The 20,330-nt window shown below is 40.6% G+C and overlaps 1 protein-coding gene across 1 annotated transcript; it reads right to left on the bottom strand.

Moving 5' to 3' along the window:
- Positions 1-15,844: 15,844 nt before the first annotated feature.
- Positions 15,845-19,614, bottom strand: elfn2b (extracellular leucine-rich repeat and fibronectin type III domain containing 2b; the record flags this gene model as incomplete). Its single annotated transcript, XM_080044498.1, has 2 exons — positions 15,845-18,415; positions 19,273-19,614. The coding sequence occupies 2 exons, from the start codon at positions 19,612-19,614 to the stop codon at positions 15,845-15,847; spliced, it is 2,913 nt and encodes a 970-aa protein (XP_079900624.1).
- Positions 19,615-20,330: the final 716 nt, after the last annotated feature.

Here is a 20,330-nt window from a genome sequence, read left to right on the forward strand (position 1 = left end):
CAGGTTTTAAATGAGCCTGATTGGTTGGAGGAGGCATGTGAGCGAGCGAGCGAGCGTTCATCTGTGGCCTGTTGTTCCGCTGCCTCGGCTGTATTTCATGACATATTTGTATTCCAGTGCTGCTGCTACCTCTGCTGCTGCACAGTTCATGTCTGTATTGGACTGTTCTCAGCAGCGGCAGAACTCTCCGGCGATTATCAGCGGCAATTACAATAAGAAACGCACGGCAATTATCTTCAAGATGGGGTAGAGCCCTATAATAAATTGCTATTCTTGCGCATTGTAATCGGTATGAATGAAGTGACACAGCTGTACGGAGCGACGCTTGTTCATTTCACTGTTCAAGGTTACACTGGGAGTTTGTTATTGTAGGCTACATTTTTTTTTTAAAGTACATTTTAAAATAGTAACTGTACGTTTGTTGTCAAAATCACATTATGTCAGAAATAGTGAAAATCTAAACAACATCTGGTGTTAATACACAGCCTATGCTCTGTAAAATATTAAATAAACTAAGGGTATTTAAACAAAGGGGCGCCACTGTAACTAGCAACATGCTGGTTGACAGAAGCTAGGCTGCGTATATATGTACGTGATTTATTTTCAGGATGCACACACAGTATGGACAGGGAGCAGACCCTGGATAGAAATTCACTGATTTTGACAAAAAGTAATTTTGACAACACACATTTTCCCAGAATCGCTGATCCCACTTGTGAGTATATTTAAAAAATGTATGCTGGACTGTGTGCAGTAGTTAAAGGGATATTTCAGTATTTTTGAGGTGGGGTTGTTTGAGGTACATATGCTATATGTTACCTGATGGAGATTGCAGTAAGCACCATCATTTTAAGGACTTAGGGGGACTTTTTTCCCGCCACATATATAAATGATTATCTAAAAAATAAATATCTGTTCAATTGTCTGCAAAAATTAGTATTTTTTCACTCCTGATTTGCAGACTGATACCAGTCCACACATCAGCAGTGAAGAAAATCCTACATAGAGTGCACAATTGAACAGATATTATGTAAGCATTCATTTATATGGCCCCCTCTGCAAACGTACAAGGCTGATTTCTGCTACAGCGACGCCTCTCCCAAACTCCTAAAATAACTGCTGGCGACCATCTCCATAAAGTAGCAGACTAACTGCATTAGTATCACATACAACCCCACTTAAAAAATACTGAACTATCCCTTTAACAGATCTGCCGTTCCTAAAGAGAAGCAACACCTAGAATACATACCTGGAGCACTTTTCATGTACTAAACATTCACACATTTTCACATTAGAGGGTACAAGCCCTTTGATAATGATTTACTATAATGTTAATGTTAATGTCTTAGAGTGCACCAGATAATGGCTCATACCCATGTGAATACAGAGACATTTTAATGCTAGGTCACATAATGGAGCGGGCCTGAGCAAAGTCAAGTACAATAGCATTAAAAAAACAGCTGGTGTCGACACTGGTGAGGTTCAAACGTGAGTAGGAGTCAGAACACATGCATAGCTAATTAGCCCTGTATACAAAGTATAGTTGAGGTTAAAGGTGGAGTCAGGGATTCTGGAGAACGCTTGTTCTCAAATTCACTTCAGTCAGTGATTATCTCCTCATGATCCGTTACCTGTACGTACTGTAGCTATATGCACTTTAAACGGGCATGTTGCTAGCTACAGTGCCCCCCCCTCTTTGTTTACATATCCATTTACAAAGCCTAGGCTGTGTATTAATACCAGATTTAATTTCTGCGAACACACAGTATAGACAGGTAGCAGATCATGAGGAAATACTTAATGATTTTGACAAAAAATTTATCCAGAATTGCTTACCCCACCTTTAATGGGAAGATATACAGTAAGTCGGACCTGATGACAACACTACTTGTACAAGTCATTTGGATACATACATCATCTCGGGACCATGCATGCTGCAATAGAGAATCTGGTGCCAACCCTTCTGGTACAGTGTTGTAGATGCTGAGATGTTTCACAGCGTAAGTAAACGCATCTGCAAAGAACTCATGCATATACTGAGACTGTGGATAGGGCTCAAGAGTGGTGCTACTGCTAAAAAAAAATGTTCCTGTGCTTTCGAAGACTGGATGAACACAGACAAACTGACTGGTGGCATGGATCCCCCATTAGCCGCACTCTGTTCGGCGACTGAACGCGTACTACAGGAGACCACGCCAGGAGTGATGAACCAAAGGCAGATAAGGAAGGATTATTGGATGAAGGGAGCTTTAAGAGAGGGAAATGGGGTGTAAAAGGCGGGATGTAGAGACATTTCAATGAGCGTTAATAGTTTTATAACGGCAGAGGTTGATTCCTGACATGCTTTTTTAAACGGGGGGATCGGGGATGACATGTTAAATTCACAGTAATTACATGGTGCCATCCATGAGAAGCTTACCAGCAGTATTAGCTGACAGTTCTGCTGTACTTCTTTGTTAGGCAGAAAGAGCTTAGGAGCAAGATACCATTCAGTAACAGTCAAAACAGCAACAGGGGGTGTGGAAAGAAAAGGCCTTCAGTTTAAGGTTGCATTATTTCAAATACACAGCACTGATAAATGCTGCGTTGCGAATGGTCAATCGCTGCATTGTAAGGGCAATTAATTCTGGAGTATGCCCGCTGTTGAGGATAATTCACTGTTCACTGTACATTATCCCTTACTTATTTCAAGGTCAGTGTTAGTGCATGTATTTTATATATCGTGATATCCATTTTTCCTTCCATATTCATTTGTACCACAGATTCATCGTGTAGTAATAAAAGTGTTTTAAGTCATAATTGTTTGATAAAGAGATGTCAACAAACTGCTGCACATGTCATTTAAAGGGATAGTTCAGTCTTTTTGAAGTGGGATTGTTTGAGGTACTTATCCATAGAAAGTCTGTAACATGGATATGACTTCTCAATTATATTCTCAGAGTCAACTTTCACTTTTGATGCAAATACCTGGAGCAAAAATGTCTATTTTGCAAATTTTTCCTAGGACTTTCTTTCAAAAACTTCCCCCAACCACTTGAAGGAACAATTTATGACTCAAAATACAAAGAGGTTTACTGGGAAAAGAGAAATTGTTAAAATTAATTATTTATAAGGTTTTTGTTTATTTTATAAGATAAAATAAGATTTGTATGCCCATATTTACACATACAATTTTAAAAGGCAGTAGGATGGCATTTGCTGAGGGCTTTTTGAGCTGTGAGAAGAAGTTTTAGCTCTCAGTAAATTACTGCCATTCATTTGATGTTTAACTCCTATGTATCAGTATCACTACCACATTCATTTAATATTTGCTGATAAAACTACAGGGGTTGAAATAGTCCAATTAAAACAATAACTCAAATTATGAAATCACATGTCTTAAGAAACTCTCACAAACTATCGCTTGTACTAACAAACACACACACACACACACACACACACACACACACACACACACACACACACACACACACACACACACACACACACACACACATTCCTGTTGTTCCTCTTAACTTTGACTACTTTCAATGTATAACATTCTGACGCTTACATTCTTGTGGACCTCTCCTGCATCATTAGCCCAGCGCTGTATCTTCATCAAATTCATTTTTTTCTCACAGCAGTGTGTGTGTGTGTGTGTGTGTGTGTGTGTGTGTGTGTCAATGAGATGTGAGGTCAAAGGGAGATTACAGTAAGTCTCCCATTCTGTGGTCAATGAAAGCCATGGAGTTCCCACAGAATATTGCAGGTCAGCTCTTTTCCTCTTTTTTTTTTTTGTTTTCCTGCATGGCACTTTGATCATCTGCTCTTTTATGTTTTTTTTGTGTTTCACACAACAAGTACACACACACACAAATGAAGACACACAATGAACTTTACGGGCTTGAAAGGGCACACACAGATACAGAAGGGATTTACTGTTATAGTTTAAAATGCAGAGTGAATAGTCAAGGGTTAATCCAACCCCCCTAATCCTCAAGCGATAAAGAGCTTAACATGGATGGCTCCGAGTTATGGATATTTAGAAAAAATGGGATATTTCTATGGCTGCGTAGTTTGGCTTAACCAACTCTCAGCAGGGAGGTTAAGGCAACAATGGAAGAGGTGGTTGGGCGGGAAAAAACGGGGTTAGAGATACGGAGGGGAGGGGAGCGAAAGATGAAAAAAGAGAGACACAGACAATGAGAAAGAGCCAAGTTGACAGACAGACAAAGTTTTATATGACATTAGATAGACAGAGCAAATATATTCGTCAGAGCAATGAGGGGGTAGAGGATACATTAAGGAACAGATGATGAATGATAGGGACCAACAGTCACGGGCCAGGCATATTTTTTACAGAATCCGCAAGACACTTTTGCACTTTGTGCGCTGAGAATTATTTTATTGTTGTAATCATGACAAACTTACATCGTAAATATGTCCACTCTTATTTACCGAGATCAGAGTATAGAGCAGAGTCAAGGCAGAATGCAAGAGTCAAATAGCCGGATGGCTTATCTCAATGGTCCATATAATAAGTAAATCAGAGCACCTCCATCAATGTATTGGTCCCAAGACTGTAGTGTAATAAAAGTGTCAAATAACTACCATTACAGCAGGATACATTACTGTTTATTTTACACATTGAGTGGAGTCAGTGATTCTGGAGAATGCTTGTTGTCAAAATCACTTTTTGTCAAAATCAGTGAATATCTCTTCATGATCCGCTTTGTCAGTACTGTGCACATGCTGGGAAAAATAAATCCAGTTTCAATACACAGCCTATAGGCCAGGGCTATTCAATAGGCGGCCCGCGGGCCGGGTCCGGCCCGCAAAGGAATATTTACTGGCCCCCGCCTTGACTACCGACCGACCCCAAAATTGGTGCACAATTAATGTACTAGCACGTGCGATGTGTGCTTTTGCATGGTCATAACTGCGCGAAAGGCCGCGATCTGCAGTAAATAAATGTGCACATGTCTCCAAGCGTTTCTCTATCAGCTGCTCTGTATATGCAGCTGTGCGGGCGCAATTGTACCGCAGTGTAAGTGTATTCAAGTGGGTCCATTATTTGTATTTAGTGTCTGCATAATATTGCACCAGTAGAACTTTGCATGTTTGCACACAATTTGTACCTTCACATAGCAAACAAAATTGCACAACTGTAAAGTCAGTGTCTGTAGTTTTTTTGTATTCAAATAAGCAGTTGTTTATTTCTGTACTGTGCATTGGCATCTTTGAGCAATACAGCCAAAATTTTTGCCGCGCCTCCCATGACCCTGGACAGTGACCCCTTGACAAACATATTTTGGGGGGGAAACACTGTAAGGTGTTGCACTTAGAGTAGCCTACATTTATTTCTATGTTTTTTGATAAGTTGTTGCACTCTTAGTAAACCTAGGCCTACCTGTATTTTGATAAGCTGTTGTACTTAGAGTACATTTATTTATATGTATTTTGACAAACTGTTGGACTTAGAGTACATTTATTTATATGTATTTTGATAAGCTGTTGAAGAGTTAACCTATTGTGTTTTCCTGAACTGATAAGATTGTTAAACACTTAAACAACAGGCAGCCTATGTTAATCAAATAGCGATTTGTTTTGATAAGCTGGTGAACTCTATTTGATAAAATAAAGACAATATATGCACTCCTATGTCGTTGTAGTGTTTTACAATATATGTAGCTAGTGATGCTCATCAATTTTAGGCATTTTTTTCTGGCCCCTCATTTTGGATCATTTCCACCAACCGGCCCCCATTCAAAACTAATTGAATAGCCCTGCTATAGGCTCTGTAAAAGGTCATGCTGCTAGCTACGGTGGGCCTCTTTGTTTACATACTCTTTGGCGCGCACACAGTATGGACAGGTAGGTGATCGCGAGGAGATTTTCACTGGTTTTTGACAATAAGTATTCTCCAGAATTGCTGACTACACCTTTACATTCTGGCAAAGTCAAGTTACTATACCATGTAACTATACCATATCATCACACATGACCTATAGCTTAACCTTTATCTAACAGATTTACCTGAGAGCCAGCCACCATTCCCTACCTTTCTGTCCTGCTCCCCATCCTGTGTTGTCTTTAGACTTTTTTTTAGACTTTATACTTCATTGTCTCTAAGGCAAAATTATTTTTCACTTCACAGTACAGTTATGGTACTGTGACGTTATACAACAAACACAACAAAAATAACATGCAGACTGAATATATAAACAGGGGACAGTGGGACTAGAGTGTTAATATCTTGGCCTTTTGTTGAGGGCTGCTATGGCTGCAGGCACCAGGCCATAGTGAGCCCTCCTGCACAACAGGAACCTATTCCTGTGTCCAGAGGGCATAATGGTGAAGTGGCAGTTGAGTGGGTGTGTGTTGTCCTGTGCTATTGTTGATGCGATGCGTGAGATGGCCTTGAGATTGAGCTCTGGCAGTGTGGGTGTGGGGAGACCAATTAATTTGGCAGCTTTGTTTGTGACACGTGTGAGTTTGACCCGTTTTTTGACAGTGAGCATGTTAAAGAAGCAGGTGGAACAGTAGATCAGAATGGGCTGGACAATACTTTGATACAACAGCATGAGGAGATGGGGGACAACATAGAGTCCTTTGAGTTTACGGATGGCATACAGTCTTTGATGGCTCCTTTTTTGATTGTCCGTTGTGTGCTGGTCGAAGGTAAGTTTATTGTCCAGTGTGAGTCCGAGTTATTTGATGCTGTCAACGTTTTCTACTGTATCGTTGTTGATGAGAGTGGGGGGCTAGGGTGATTGATATACTGTATGCTCATCTGGATTTTGATAGAAAGGGGGATTGTGTACTGTGACTGCTAATATCAGCTAATTGTATATGAATATATATATATATAAATATATATATATATATATATATATATATATATATATATATATATATATATATATATATATATATATATATATATATATGTTGTACCTCCAATCCCACACTTCTCTTTGTACTCCATTCTACATCAAATGTTGTAGACCAGCGAGTAAATACAAAAGGATGCCTCTGTTGTCAAAACATGTCCACCCTATAGGCACACTCTACCAGCAAGGCCCCCAGATCTCTAGTCCTCTCTGCCTTCAGGTTTCAGATATCTCCCTTGTGTTGTCTGCCATTAAATTTGCATGTTCAGCAAAGCGTTTGCCTCACTCTGACTCAAACATGGGCCTCTCTGTGGAACTGTGACTGCAGTGGACGTGCTTGTCATTTCGGGGGGAATCATCAAGTTTACCACTTAGTTCCCCTTCTTTGCGTACACATCTGCGCCTGTGTACCAGGGCCCTTGAAACACTGAGAGGTTTAAAAGGTGGAGTCAGCTATTCTCGACATCACTTGCTGTCAAAAAAGTTGAATTTTTGTTGTGAAAATCAATTAATTTCTTCTTCGAATTTGCTTACCTTGTCAGTACTTTGTTAGCGCAGAAAAAAAAGCCTTCTCCAGATTAGCTGACTCCACCTTTAATGGAGAGTACAAGTGGCTAGTGGGGTGTGTGTAAGGATTATCCCACAGTTTTTTACAATGGGCAGTCCAGGAGCTTTGCAGTGCTGAGTACATGGATATTTCTTTTACTACAGGCCAAAGGATAGCAGAACATATAGGACTACACGCTGCACACTAGCGGACACATTTAAGAGGGCAGTGCAGTCGAGCACGTCTTGACAAACTACTCCATCACGCGTCACACATCAATTATTTATCAAATCAAAGAGACCCTCTGCACACGTTTAATTTTTTAATAACAAATTTATTGCAAATATAGAAATAGATCTTTTGTACAGAAATCGCAAAGGGAAAACATGTCAGTATCTGCAACAAATAATTCTTTGTGTTGTCTTTCCCCCTCCGGCCTCTAAACATTAACACGTGTTGTAGAGCTGAAACCAGAGGGGGGAGATGTGAATAGAATTTGAACCATGGGAATTTTTTTTACAGTGTTGGCCCTTTCTTTCAAAAGCTGTTGCTTTTTGAGACCAAAATACCTCCTGATATTGTCAACCTGGCAAGAGCCTTGTTTGTTTTTACTCAAAGGTTTCATATGTATGGCCGAATAGGAACTAAAATCATGTGACATTTACGTGAAAATTCGCCTTGGCCTCTTGGGGATCAAACAGATGGTGGTTGTACTTTAGCACTTTAGAATTGATTCTGTGTATTAGATGGTTTTATAGTACTGGGCAGGTCCAATGGCATTTTTTTAAATGGGCTATAATTCTGGAACAACCTGTAAGGCCGGGAAATGCCTCCACTCCTTAACGGAATACTTCACCCATACAGAACCGGTGTTCTATCATTATAAAATTGCTATTATAATATATTGAATGAGGTTTTTCTTCCCTCAGTCTTTCCTCAGTCTACCCTTGGCCCAGCTGTCCTGTTAATCCTAACCCTACATTTTTACTAGTGTGATGTCACACTAGTCAAATCTGGGTTAGCCAGTGAGACCATAAAACACTCTTTCTGCCTTTTCTCAGGCTAGGATGAACCAATTTCAACATCTTTTGCACATTTATACTAGAATGATTTGCTTCTGCAGAAGGAAATTAATATGTCACTAAAATGAAAAGAAAACATCAAATTAAATAGTTCATTGTATGTTATACAATTGTACCTCTATTAAGGCTGATCGTTCTACATTATATTATATTTAATAGAACATGTTTCTGCAACATATCTACATTTCTTGTGAATAATTTTGTTGCTGCAAGGCTCTATTAGCTTTTTTACAGACATTTATTTTCTCAGTGTGGGGTGGAGGATGACCGCTCTACCCTTCCTTCTCTATCTGAACTGAACAACATTCTTTGAAGTTGTCGAGTTTTTTTCAATTACAGCACAGGATTGTGTTTTTCAGAATAGCAATAGATGTCCAGCCTCTGTTATCTGTGAAAACATTACGTTTTTGTTAAAAAAGATAAGCTTCTGACGCTAAATAGCATCTGCTCTCACTGCGATTGGGACCCTTTTAACGAGTTTCACTGCGTTCTGCTATCTGGGGAGCTGCCTATTCTGGGATTACAGTGCATTTTTAACACAATTAAAACATTAGTCCACAAATAATACAATATAGAATAGCCTTGTTGACAAGCTGACAAGCCAATTTATCCCAGAGAGGTTTTTCCCATTTCATTTGTTTTTCTCTTTGCAACTGACACGGAGGGGGGAGGCCGCCTAAGGTTTTGGCAAAGCTTTTCTTTTGTGCCACAAAAACAAGCAATATAACTCAGGTTTGAGAGTTTTGCATTATCACTGCAGCATGTAAACATGGCTATGAGCTATGGCTTGATGTCAGTGCATGGACCCTAATGCAACAACCAATGTATCAGTGGAGCTGCAGTAGGTGTTACCAGCACATTATTAGAACGTGTGCCAAATTAAATGTACTGTAGTCACCTTCTCCTTTTAAGCTCCACTCTGTCCAGTGCAACCAATTAAGCTTAATTTGTTTATCACTGTGGTCAAACATTTTTATATATATATATACAGTATATATAAAGGGAATACCAGATGTAGTTTGGGGCCTGTGACATATAATTATTCAGTTTATGCCATAATTGTTTTATCTTTTTGAACCAAGCTGAGATGCAGTCTTTTTTCTTCACTGTGAAAAAACATGTATAACCAACTAGTCCACAGTAAAAGACAGATGATGAAGGCTCAAGTTGATTACAACGTCAAGAATGTAAATGACTGATTTTGCTCACAGCAAGTGGGCTGAGACTGAGGGAGACGCTATGCGGATGCTGAATTGATTTGCCAGTGTCATTCCAATTGATGGGATTGGGATTAGGTTAAAACCATCAGACAAGCCACTGTGTGTGTGTGTGTGTGTGTGTGTGTGTGTGTGTGTGTGTGACTATCACTTTAGCACAGTCTTCTCAAATCATGTATTCTCAAATATATTATGTCCTTATTTAACCAAAAAGAACATGTACGGATCTTTTTTTGTTATACAGGAGACAGCTGAGATAAAAGAAAAATACAACCACAAACTGTGACAAGGCCCTGCCTCAAGCCAAAGACGATAGCGTTTCATGTTTGACATGGAGAATAATCTTTGTAATGGAGAAGAGCAGAGTGCAGTTTCTCATAACTGATGGATGTAAACACCCAGAGACCTCAGATTTGTATTTTTTACCCCATTTTTGCACTGCACATTTCCCAACAGCCTGTAGCAATGTGTAGCAATGGAGAATGCTGTGACAGTATACAATACAATCACCCCAGATGAAAACAAGTTGGTAAAAATGTCAATATAAAAACATCACAGAGAATTAAAAACAACTAAAACCTTAGTGTTTGCATCAAATGTATACTTGACGATACTGTAATTTCCGCACCCTACGATTTTTGTTTTCAATGTACGTCCACAACAATATATTTTTGTCTCTCAAAAAAATACAGGGAATCATGCAAATATAACAACTTGTCTTTTATGTAGTACATTAAGTTAAGCTTTTTCTCTTCTTAAACCTGTATAACATACAGTATATCATTGCAATTTCAAAAGTCAATCCCTTGGTACCCAATACCAGACACCCACCACAGCCATAAAAAATAAAAAAAAGTAATCAAAATAAACACAGACAAACAGCCAACTGAAAATAGAGAAACACACATTAAGAGATCAGGCTGAGTATAAAACATCCATAGAAGCAATTTTTTAACCTTAGCATTTTTTTCTTCTTTTATCTAGTGTACAAAATTCACAGATATTTCACAGATTCTTCATGTCCTTTTGTCTGTCTTTGGAAACAAAACATTGCAGAGTTAATGCATATTGTGTCAGTGTAAATAAACATTTCAACGTATTTTGTGTGTGTGTGTGTGTGTGTGTGTGTGTGTGTGTGTGTGTGTAAAAAGTGTCGTCATGGGAGACAGCGTCCAATCAGGTGGCAAATTTACTGGATTTTCAAATGCTCTTCTGCTCAGAAAACCTATATTATTTAGAATGGCCAGATGTTTCTCAACATGACAACGTGCTTGTCCAGCTCAGAAAATAAAACTATCATTGAAATTCAAAATCCCCACCTGTGCAGACTACATGCGTATTTCTGAGATTTAAATAGCTCACACGCATTAGCTTTATTAATTGATTAATTTAACCAGCTAGGTTGTTCAATTAGACATCATGGACATGTGTACAGTAGTCTGCTACATTATGATGAGACTTGTAGTTGTCAGGGAATGCTGAACATGACAACAATGGCTGATCTTTAAAAAAAGCAAACTCGTTTATTTTTTTGTATGCTTGGCATTTGAGAAGTCACCTTTGGCAGCACTCTAAAGTGATTAGAGGGACCAAGAAATTAGTCATGACATATTTCATTTGTCTCAATTTATTTTCTTTTTAGACTAATACACATCCACTTTGGACAGGAGCAACACAACATTTTACCACAGAAGGCCTTTTGTGGCTATTGTGAGGACACTCACAGTATAGTTTCCTATTCATCAAATTTGGCACATCCACACCTGGCTAATCTAAAACATAGAAAGCTAATGGGCTTCATAGATTAAACAAAAAGAAGTGCAGATACTAAATGAAAGCATTTTCAACCCATGGTCAGGCCGAAACCTGTCACCTGCCTAAAAAACAAAGTGAGAATAAAGCTGTCTTTAAAGAACGTCTGCTTTCAGTCTTGATACATGCTCACGTTCCGAAATGGTTTCTTTCCCACAATATGATTCTGTTACGCATGCACATCTGTGTGTGTTTGTATGGCGTGGTGCGTTTGAAGCAATGCACTGATTCATGCATGATAGGTTTTAGTGGAGACACGCGTTCACATTTTTTATCCCAGATGTCTGCCCGCATTCAGTCACAATCCCTCTCATCTTGTTCTCTTCTCTTTGGAGACCTTGCCCAGTATACCTGCCTCTCAGAAAATGCTATTTTAGTTTAGTCGACTAGTTCTGACTCACTTTTTTTAATTTTCATTATAACCATCTACTCTCAAATTATAGCACAAGTCCTGTATTGTCAATGTTTATTATAACTTATCATACACAGTGTAGTGTATGTACGGAAACATATTGTTGATGGTAAAAAAATATATATATATAACATATACATATTTGTGTTATCTGCCATTCTTTTACTTGATCTGAGATTTGTATGTGTTTATAATTAGTATTACTATTAGGGTAAAATGTGTGCTGTGTCATGGGAAGACTGAGACTTTTTACAGTGGACTTAACATTTAAGTCTGTTAGTAACTTAGACCGTAAGTATACATAAACCCACCACCCCATTTTGAACTTTAATTCAAGGGACTACAGTTTAGTTGAATTGGACAAGGGTTTTCATATAAGAGGGTATCAAAGGATTAACTTGTTGGAGACTGAAAGCATCTGTGAATTTCTGCTTGTATACAGAGATAGAGGAAGCAACCCCAGCTCTCCCACAAAAGGATTAAACATTAATAGCACATTAGATGGCTTTCTCACGTCTGGCTTTGCCTGTGGCTCTGAGAAAATCAACAAGGATGGTGCTACTAAAAGGACCATTGATCTCGGAATGTGCCGCCCTCCAGGGGTTTAACAAGGATATGAGCTGGACAAAAATGAATGGTTTATTGATATTGTGAAAGTTTAGATACAATTTTGGAGCAAAGTTTTTGTTGTAACTCAGCTGTTAGTTGTTGAGAATACGGTGTTTACAGTAATAGAACACTTCAGTCCTCTAGAGTGAAAAGTGTTCAGTATAAACTAATTCTCATATAACCACAACAGAAAAGTACAATTGTATCAATTACGCAAACTGGTCTACATTACATTTTTCATGACTCTCTCTCTCTCTCTCTCTCTCTCTCTCTCTCTCTTGTGGTTATTTTGGCAGCTGACGTTCAAGTAATTATTAATGAGTCACAATATCTCCTCCAACATACTGCACGCAAGCAATCATTTGAGCTGTGGTAAAAACACTGAGTCATTAGTAAGATGGGCACTACTGATCCGACCGTCAAATGTTCTCTGTTGGGCCTGTGATGCTGAGTCATCATAAAAATCCATTTAAACAAAGGTGTAAATGCATTTCGAGCAGAAGAGCACTTGAAAAAAAAAATCACCTGTCCCCTGAAAATAATTGTTTTCCTGAAAAATACATTAGTGTGTTAAACACGTCATTCAAAATAGAAAATGTATGAAATGAAAAGTCATCCGTGAAAACAGTAATAATCAGGATTTTTTTGTCACATTATAATCTGTCAGTTATAGATGATCATGAATGGAAGAAATAATTAGCAATCCTGATTTTACTGAACCTTTCTGGATCTGCTGTTACACCTATCCTCGGCGTCCATTTTTGTAAACTTCTTATGGCAGTTGAGGATGTGGGGAGTTAAACACACCGAGCTCCCTCTGTGGGATTTTAAGTATTCCACTCTTTACTCTAGATAGAACCAGCAAATAAATCATTTCCCCTGTTTTGATGAAAGTCTTAGTGAATCACAGCAACAAATTCCTTGTTATCTCAGATGATAGGAGTTCAGCAGGAACAAGAAAAAAAAAACATTTCCAAGACTCTTATGTTCATCACATGGTGCTTTTTCATGTAGAGAAGTCACACTGTTACTAGTACAGGACGGTGAGGCTCTTGATCCTGTGTGGTCCATTCAGTTGTAAAGCACTCACAGCGGAACACTGAATCCAAGATGTATGACCTCTGACCCTGACTGTGTGCACACAGCTTGATAAAACAAGGAAAAACAAAGACATCCATGTCTTTTGAAAACAAAGAGTAGGAAATAGATCGATATGGACACAGCGTTATACACCACCCTTCTGCATTTGCATACTCGTTCCTGTTCAACCTTGCATTTATTTACCCAGAGGTGTCAGAGCAGATGCTAAAAATCAATTGTCCAAACTAAAGAAGAAAAGCAATGTTGATATGCGCTGGGCAGACGGCAGGAAATACAATTTCCCACTGTTAAAAAAAAACAACAAAAAAAAGAGGTGATGTCTACTTCCCTGCTAATGCCAATCCCATATCCCATTGGACCTGTGAGACAAGGGATGGTGGTGCTAAGCAAGTGAGGATAAGAAATGTTCCTGAAATTAAACCTATTTTCTCTTGATTATAGCCCTGAATTAAATAATGTGCAGCAAGGACGACTGATTCAGTTTTCACATTTTTAGGGTAGGAGGATGTCTCAGATTGTGTATGTTAGCTGCTGATGCAAAATGTCAATAGCAACACAGCAGTTTGGGTAAGAAGGATGCTTTTTGTCAGAATGCCATGGTAATGACATTATCATCTAGGAAAATCCTAATGAGATCATTTCAATAGACAGTGCCAGGGGGATGGATAATGCTATACATGACTGCAGATTATGACTGAGTTAGCAGGCGCTATGCTAATGTGGTATATCTCAGCATCAAGATCATGTACAGTAATGTATGTTTGGGAAAATACACAATAAGTTGTTGATATTCTTCTTCATTTGCCCATGCCAATAATAATGTAATTTTGTGGAGACTTAGACATCCAGCCATGGGGAAATATATTGACACCTATTCATTTAAGTCAATTTGGGCATTTACAATATAATCTGACAAGGCATGCCAACACCCATTTACACTAACCATTGTAAACCACACAGCCACACACACACACAATCATGAGGCGTAACGTGCAAACGCACATGCTTGTCACAATTTGGCTAATTAAGTTATCAATAGACAACAGTAGAATTAATTTCCAAAATGTAACAGACATGACAGTAATTAGAAGTGTGATTTTCCTCTGCACCCCATTCAGTTTTAACATTAGAGAAATGATTTGGAATGTACTGAGGTGATCACATGGAATGATGCAAATTGATTTCCCCATTGTGTACTGCTTGTTTTTCCTTTTCAATATACAACCCTCTTGTGATATATGGGTCAAATCTCTCAGTTTTTTTCAATCTATTAGTTAATTTCCCCTATTGTACAGGTAAGTAGAACCTAAGTACCTTCATTAAAAGAAGGTTAGGGACCCTTTCTATGCCGATTGCATGCCTTTAATTACTCAAACTTCACTGCTTGGGAAAACAATGTTTATAACGATTTGGGACATTTGCGGGACAACATTCTTAACATTACATTGAACCATGTATACATCTTAGTCTGGAACGATCTGTTGAACACCTCAGGGTTGAATCACAGCCCAATTTTAGGCCAAGGTTCTCATCTCCCATGATTTATGGCAGAACCTTTAAGGTCATTCTACTGTTTTGTCTTTATTTGTTAATTGCGTCCCAATGTCTCATTTATTTCTGTCTGAGAGATGCTACTGCAATATTTTATATACCTCAGCACATAGAAAGATCACAGGGAAGAGAGATAGGGCCTGGATTCCACAACTCTTTACATTAATCGGCATGTTGTTATTTCTAATAAAACACAGATTTTCTTTCAAGTTTTACCTTCACTTTGAAGTTAAAGCAAATCCAACTGTGAACTTCAGAACTGCACCCAATCCAGCATAGGAACATAGTCTTGGAACAGACAAGCTTAAAATGAAGGATATTAAGATTTAGCATCTGTATACCCATAGATAAAAACATGGCACTGACAAAGATGGTTAATAAAACCCCAAAACACTAAATGAGAATGATCCAGAAATGGTGCTACAAATAAGTGTAGAATAAAACACCATGATGACTCTCATATCCCAGGCACAGTTTCAAAGTCCTAGCTCTTAGCACAAACTCTATACACCTAGCATGCCAAAAATAACCCAAAGGCAAAATGTTGTCCTATATGTTTCTGTGGCCCACAGGCTTATCAGAAAACAATGTATCAAACTTTTTTTTTATACCCTTAATGCTTATCTTCTGTTAACCAGTCACAGCTTCTGCTGTGCTGACACACCCTTCCAGTAATCAAGGATGTCATGCAGGTCCTCGCCTTTAGCGAACTGCACCTTTTTTCGAAGAGCATTTCCAGCTGTAACGTAACAGGCTTCATCCCGCTGGCTTTTCCGGTAGGGACGAAAGCGCTCCCAGATTCGCAATGAGCTCTCTGATGAATACTCTGGGCTGGAGGAGTAACCAGAGTAACTGGAATGGTGGCGGGCAGGCGAAAGCTGGGAGTAAGATGCTGCATCTCTGCGGGATCGTGTCAGGGGCTTTAGGAAAGAAACCTTCTGGGCTGGGGAGCCCTGGTGGGAGCCTTCATAGTAGAGAGCTGGAACAGAGTGGCGGTGTTCCGAGCAGTGGTAGTCCTGCTGCACCTCCAGCTGCTGCTGCTGCTGCTGCTGTTGTTGGTGCTGTTGTTGTTGTTGATGTTGTTGTTGTTGTTGTTGTTGTTGTTGTTGTTGGTGTAGTTGTTGTTGTTGATGGTAATGGTGTTGCTTCTGGTTTTCCAGATGTTGGGCACCAACACCACCACTGTCACAACCACCACCACCCCCTCCACCACAGCTCCCACTCCCCACTAAAGGCAGCCTCTCTAGGGGCTCCCCACAGCCCACAGGACTGCCCCGCTCTGGATAGTGCTGCTGTTGTTGATTACAGGCACCTGGACTCCTTGGCTCAGAAACTTCCAGACTATACACCCTAGCTCTTCCACGTTCCCTGTCTCGGCCCATGGAGCCACAAGAGGTGGTGCTGCACTGTTTCTTGACAGAATTTACAATGACCACAGCATCTGCACTCATTTGCCGCTGAATAGGCCTTACAGCAGAGGCTGGTGGAGGGGGCCTGTAGGGGGGTGACACAACAAAGCCACCACCACTGATTCCTGGGCGCTCAGAGAGAGGGGCATTCAAGGAAGGGAGTGGAGGTGGAACAGGTATTTTGTTTGGACCAATGACCTGACACGTCTCTGTCATCCCTTGGGATAGCGGAATTAGGCCACGAGTAAGGGAGGACGTGCTGGTGGGGGGAGGTGAGGTGGGATTGGAGGAGGCTGAAGGGTTGGAAGTGGCCCCTGACGCAGCAACTGCTGCTGCATCCAACTTCAGTGCATCAATGCAGTTGTTAATGATCTGGTTAACCTTGTCCACCTCCATGGCAATGGTGGAAATCTCTGATGCTGAGCCATGTCCGTCATCATCTGAGTCATCCCCGACATCAGTTCCATCATCGTCCCTTAAATCCACTCCCCTCATTACTCCATGCCCACCGTCTCCCACCCTCTCCATTCCCGCCCCTCCAGTTCGGATGTCCATATAGTTTCCTTTACTTGTGGCCAAGGCCTCTGAAAAGGCAGTGGCCATCTTTTCCACCTGGGGGATAGAGGAAAGTCTAGAGCAACTGGTGTTGGCTGAGTGAAGCATTCCCGAGCTAGAGGATGTGGACATTGGCAGCTTGCCTCCATGGTGGTGCTGAAACTGTTGATGTTCTCTTGACTGTTCCTGAAGTTTGTGGACTGCAGATGGATCATTTGCCACTGCTGCTGCCACCTCTGGTCCATATCGCATTTCCAGAATAGTCTTCTTGACGCAAATGGACTTCTTTTTCTCATCATGCATCCGTTTCTTACGTAGACAATAGTAGACCAGGCCTAAAATGATTAGCATGCCAAAAAGGCAGCCCACAATGGTCATTATGTAGTGACTAGTGGTGGAGGGTGTGGGGAGAGTCTCTTCTGTAGTTGGAGCCCGAGTGGAAAACTGGAGGCAGGTGTGGTTGTAACGTTGAGAGTTGCGAATGGATGCCACACAGAAGGTGTAATTATTGTGTGGTTTCAACTTGTTGAGGGTAATCATCTCCTTCTTGTTTTTTAAATTCATGACATCAGACACAAATGTGTGGTTGTATTGGGTCAGAATGTACATTTTGCTGTAGGGCCTTGGAATCTGCACAAGGAGAGAGGCTGATGACAAAGAGACATGGTGGAGCTTGAGGGTAGGAATGAAGCTGTGGTCAGTAGATGAGGAAGAGGTTGTGGGCTGGTTGTATGGCCCCACACCACCAAACATCTCAGGTCCCATCCCAGAAGGACCATCCAGATCTGGTGGGAGCGAGGTCATTCCTGGAATCATCACTCCATCTCGGCAGTGATGGTACAAAATGTTTTTGGCATTCCGACCAGCATGGCCAGCTGCGACAAGTAAGGGATAGCCAAACATCTCCCGGGGGGTCTCACACTGGAGGCGGTCGTAGGTGTGTGTGACATTGTTGAAGGACTCCAACCAGGTCAGGAAGTTATAAAGATCACAGCCACAATGGAATGGATTTGCTGCCAGTTCACACACCATTAGCCGACTGAGAACTGTGAATGTAGATGGGTCAATGCGGCCAAGTTTGTTGGATGACAGGTCAATGCTGCTGAGGCTGGGGCACTCCCAGAATGCATTGCTGGCAATAACCTCAATGAGGTTGTGCTGGAGGAAGAGGCATTGCATGCGTCCAAGGCCTCTCATCATACCCTCAGTTAAGTTGGTCAACTTGTTGTAGCCCAGCTGAAGAACCTGAAAAAAGTAGGATTGGGAATAAAAATGTTAGTTGTGCATTGTGGTTCCAGTTTTTGTTATTAAAGTTTTTTTTAATGATTATGATATTATGAAAGTACACTCATCCTCAGGTCTGATGTGCGAGTTAACCATCATCCTAAAATAAATTACATTTTAAAGAACTAAGCTCCATGTAGAGGAAGCTTGTTGATATTTGAACTAACCACCAAAACAAATCCCCCCTCTATTCCTGCTCCTTCAGAAGGCTCTGCCCCCAGACCCACCTTGCCTTGGAACAGCAGTCGCCACTAACTACCAGTCCAATAGGATTGTTGCTACTAACATCACAAACACTTGCTTGTAGTTGATTGGTCTGACTCACTTTGTATACAGTGCATGACCTCTTACAGGGCCTGGGCTAAGTATAAACACCAGACTTTTTCAACACCAGCCTTTTTTTCAGCACAACTACAGTACGGAGAGGTAGTGGATGGTGAGGAGATATTGGCTGATTTCGACAAAAAAGTGTTTTGGATTAGAATTGCTGACTCCAACTTTAAGTATCTTTGAAAAAATACATCAAAATCTAACTTGAGGGGCGCCCTTAGCTCAGTTGGTAGGGCGTCCCCCCCATGGGCCTCAGCCAGCAGCGGACCCGGGTTCGATACCAGCCCGCGGTCGTTCTCTGCATGTCACTCCCCTCTCTGCCCCATTTCAACTCTGTCTCTACACTATCAATAAAGCATAACAATGCCAAAAAAATATCTTAAAAAAATAAAATCTAACTTGTTATGTAGCCAAATGAAAGGGCTAGTGTGCTTGTGTACTCTATTCTTGTGTGAAGTCAAAGCTTTTCAAAACCACATCCACATCACCTGTAGGTTGGCTTGTCCTGCAAAGGCTCCATCCTCAATGTAGCTTATTTCATTCTTGGTGAGGTTGAGGTCAGTCAGGTTGGTGAAGCGGTACATGGAGATGAAGAGCACAGCTTTCAGCTTGTTCTCATTCAGTCTCAAGTCATGCACCGTGTTGTTAATGTGCTGGGGGATAGTCTCGTACGGCGGCTGGTTCTGGCTGCAGATAGCCAGCCATACATAGCCTTTGTCCCCCTCAATGAGCCAGCAGTCTCCGTTGACCGTGATGGGGAAGTGGGAGAACAATAAGAGGGAGGGAAAGATGAGAAAAAGGAGAGTGGAGGGGGTAGTAGCACCCTGCATGATGCAATTGAAAATAATTGAGATAGCTGCAGTTATTAAGGAGGGAATTGTAGGGACAGACAGGAAAGGAGGTAGTGTTTGCAGGAGAAAGGGAAGCAACAAAGAGGTTTCTAGGAAAGATTTCTAAAGAGGTTAAGGATCCGGGTTGGGTGCTGAAAAAGGGGTGAAGGCCTCACGCCCGTCACAGCTTTATTGTCATCGTGGTGATTAGCAGGGGACCCATGGTGCGTCATATCTGGTCGGGCTGCAATGTGGGGTGACACAGCTTGTCTTCATATTCTCTCTGTTAGACTTTAGATGTGACCGTCACAAATGGATGGATCCTTGGAATGATGGAGAATCTGTGGAGGAGAATGAAACAAAAACAATGTAAGAAAAAGTTAAAGCAATATAGTGTGACTGATATGACACAATTTTTTTTTTAAATGATTGTATTGTCGCGTGATCCAGTGACACATACATTAAATTGCTTGCGCATTACCTATATTTCCTAAACGTTCTGTCCAAAAGAATAATGGTTATAAACCATGTTGAATCGGTAAATCTCAATAAATGGTAAATTAATTCAGACTTCACCAAATTCCTGTCAGATTTCATTTTCTCAGAATAGTTTTTATTCACTGAAACCGCAGGGATCCCAAAAATCAATCACATGTTTCCTCGGGCCTTGTATCACACTATTTTTCTTCAGCTGGTGTTCTTTCTCCCCATGGTAA

This window comes from Ammodytes marinus (genome assembly GCF_949987685.1).
Source record: "Ammodytes marinus genome assembly, chromosome: 16".
Classification (NCBI taxonomy): domain Eukaryota; kingdom Metazoa; phylum Chordata; class Actinopteri; order Uranoscopiformes; family Ammodytidae; genus Ammodytes; species Ammodytes marinus.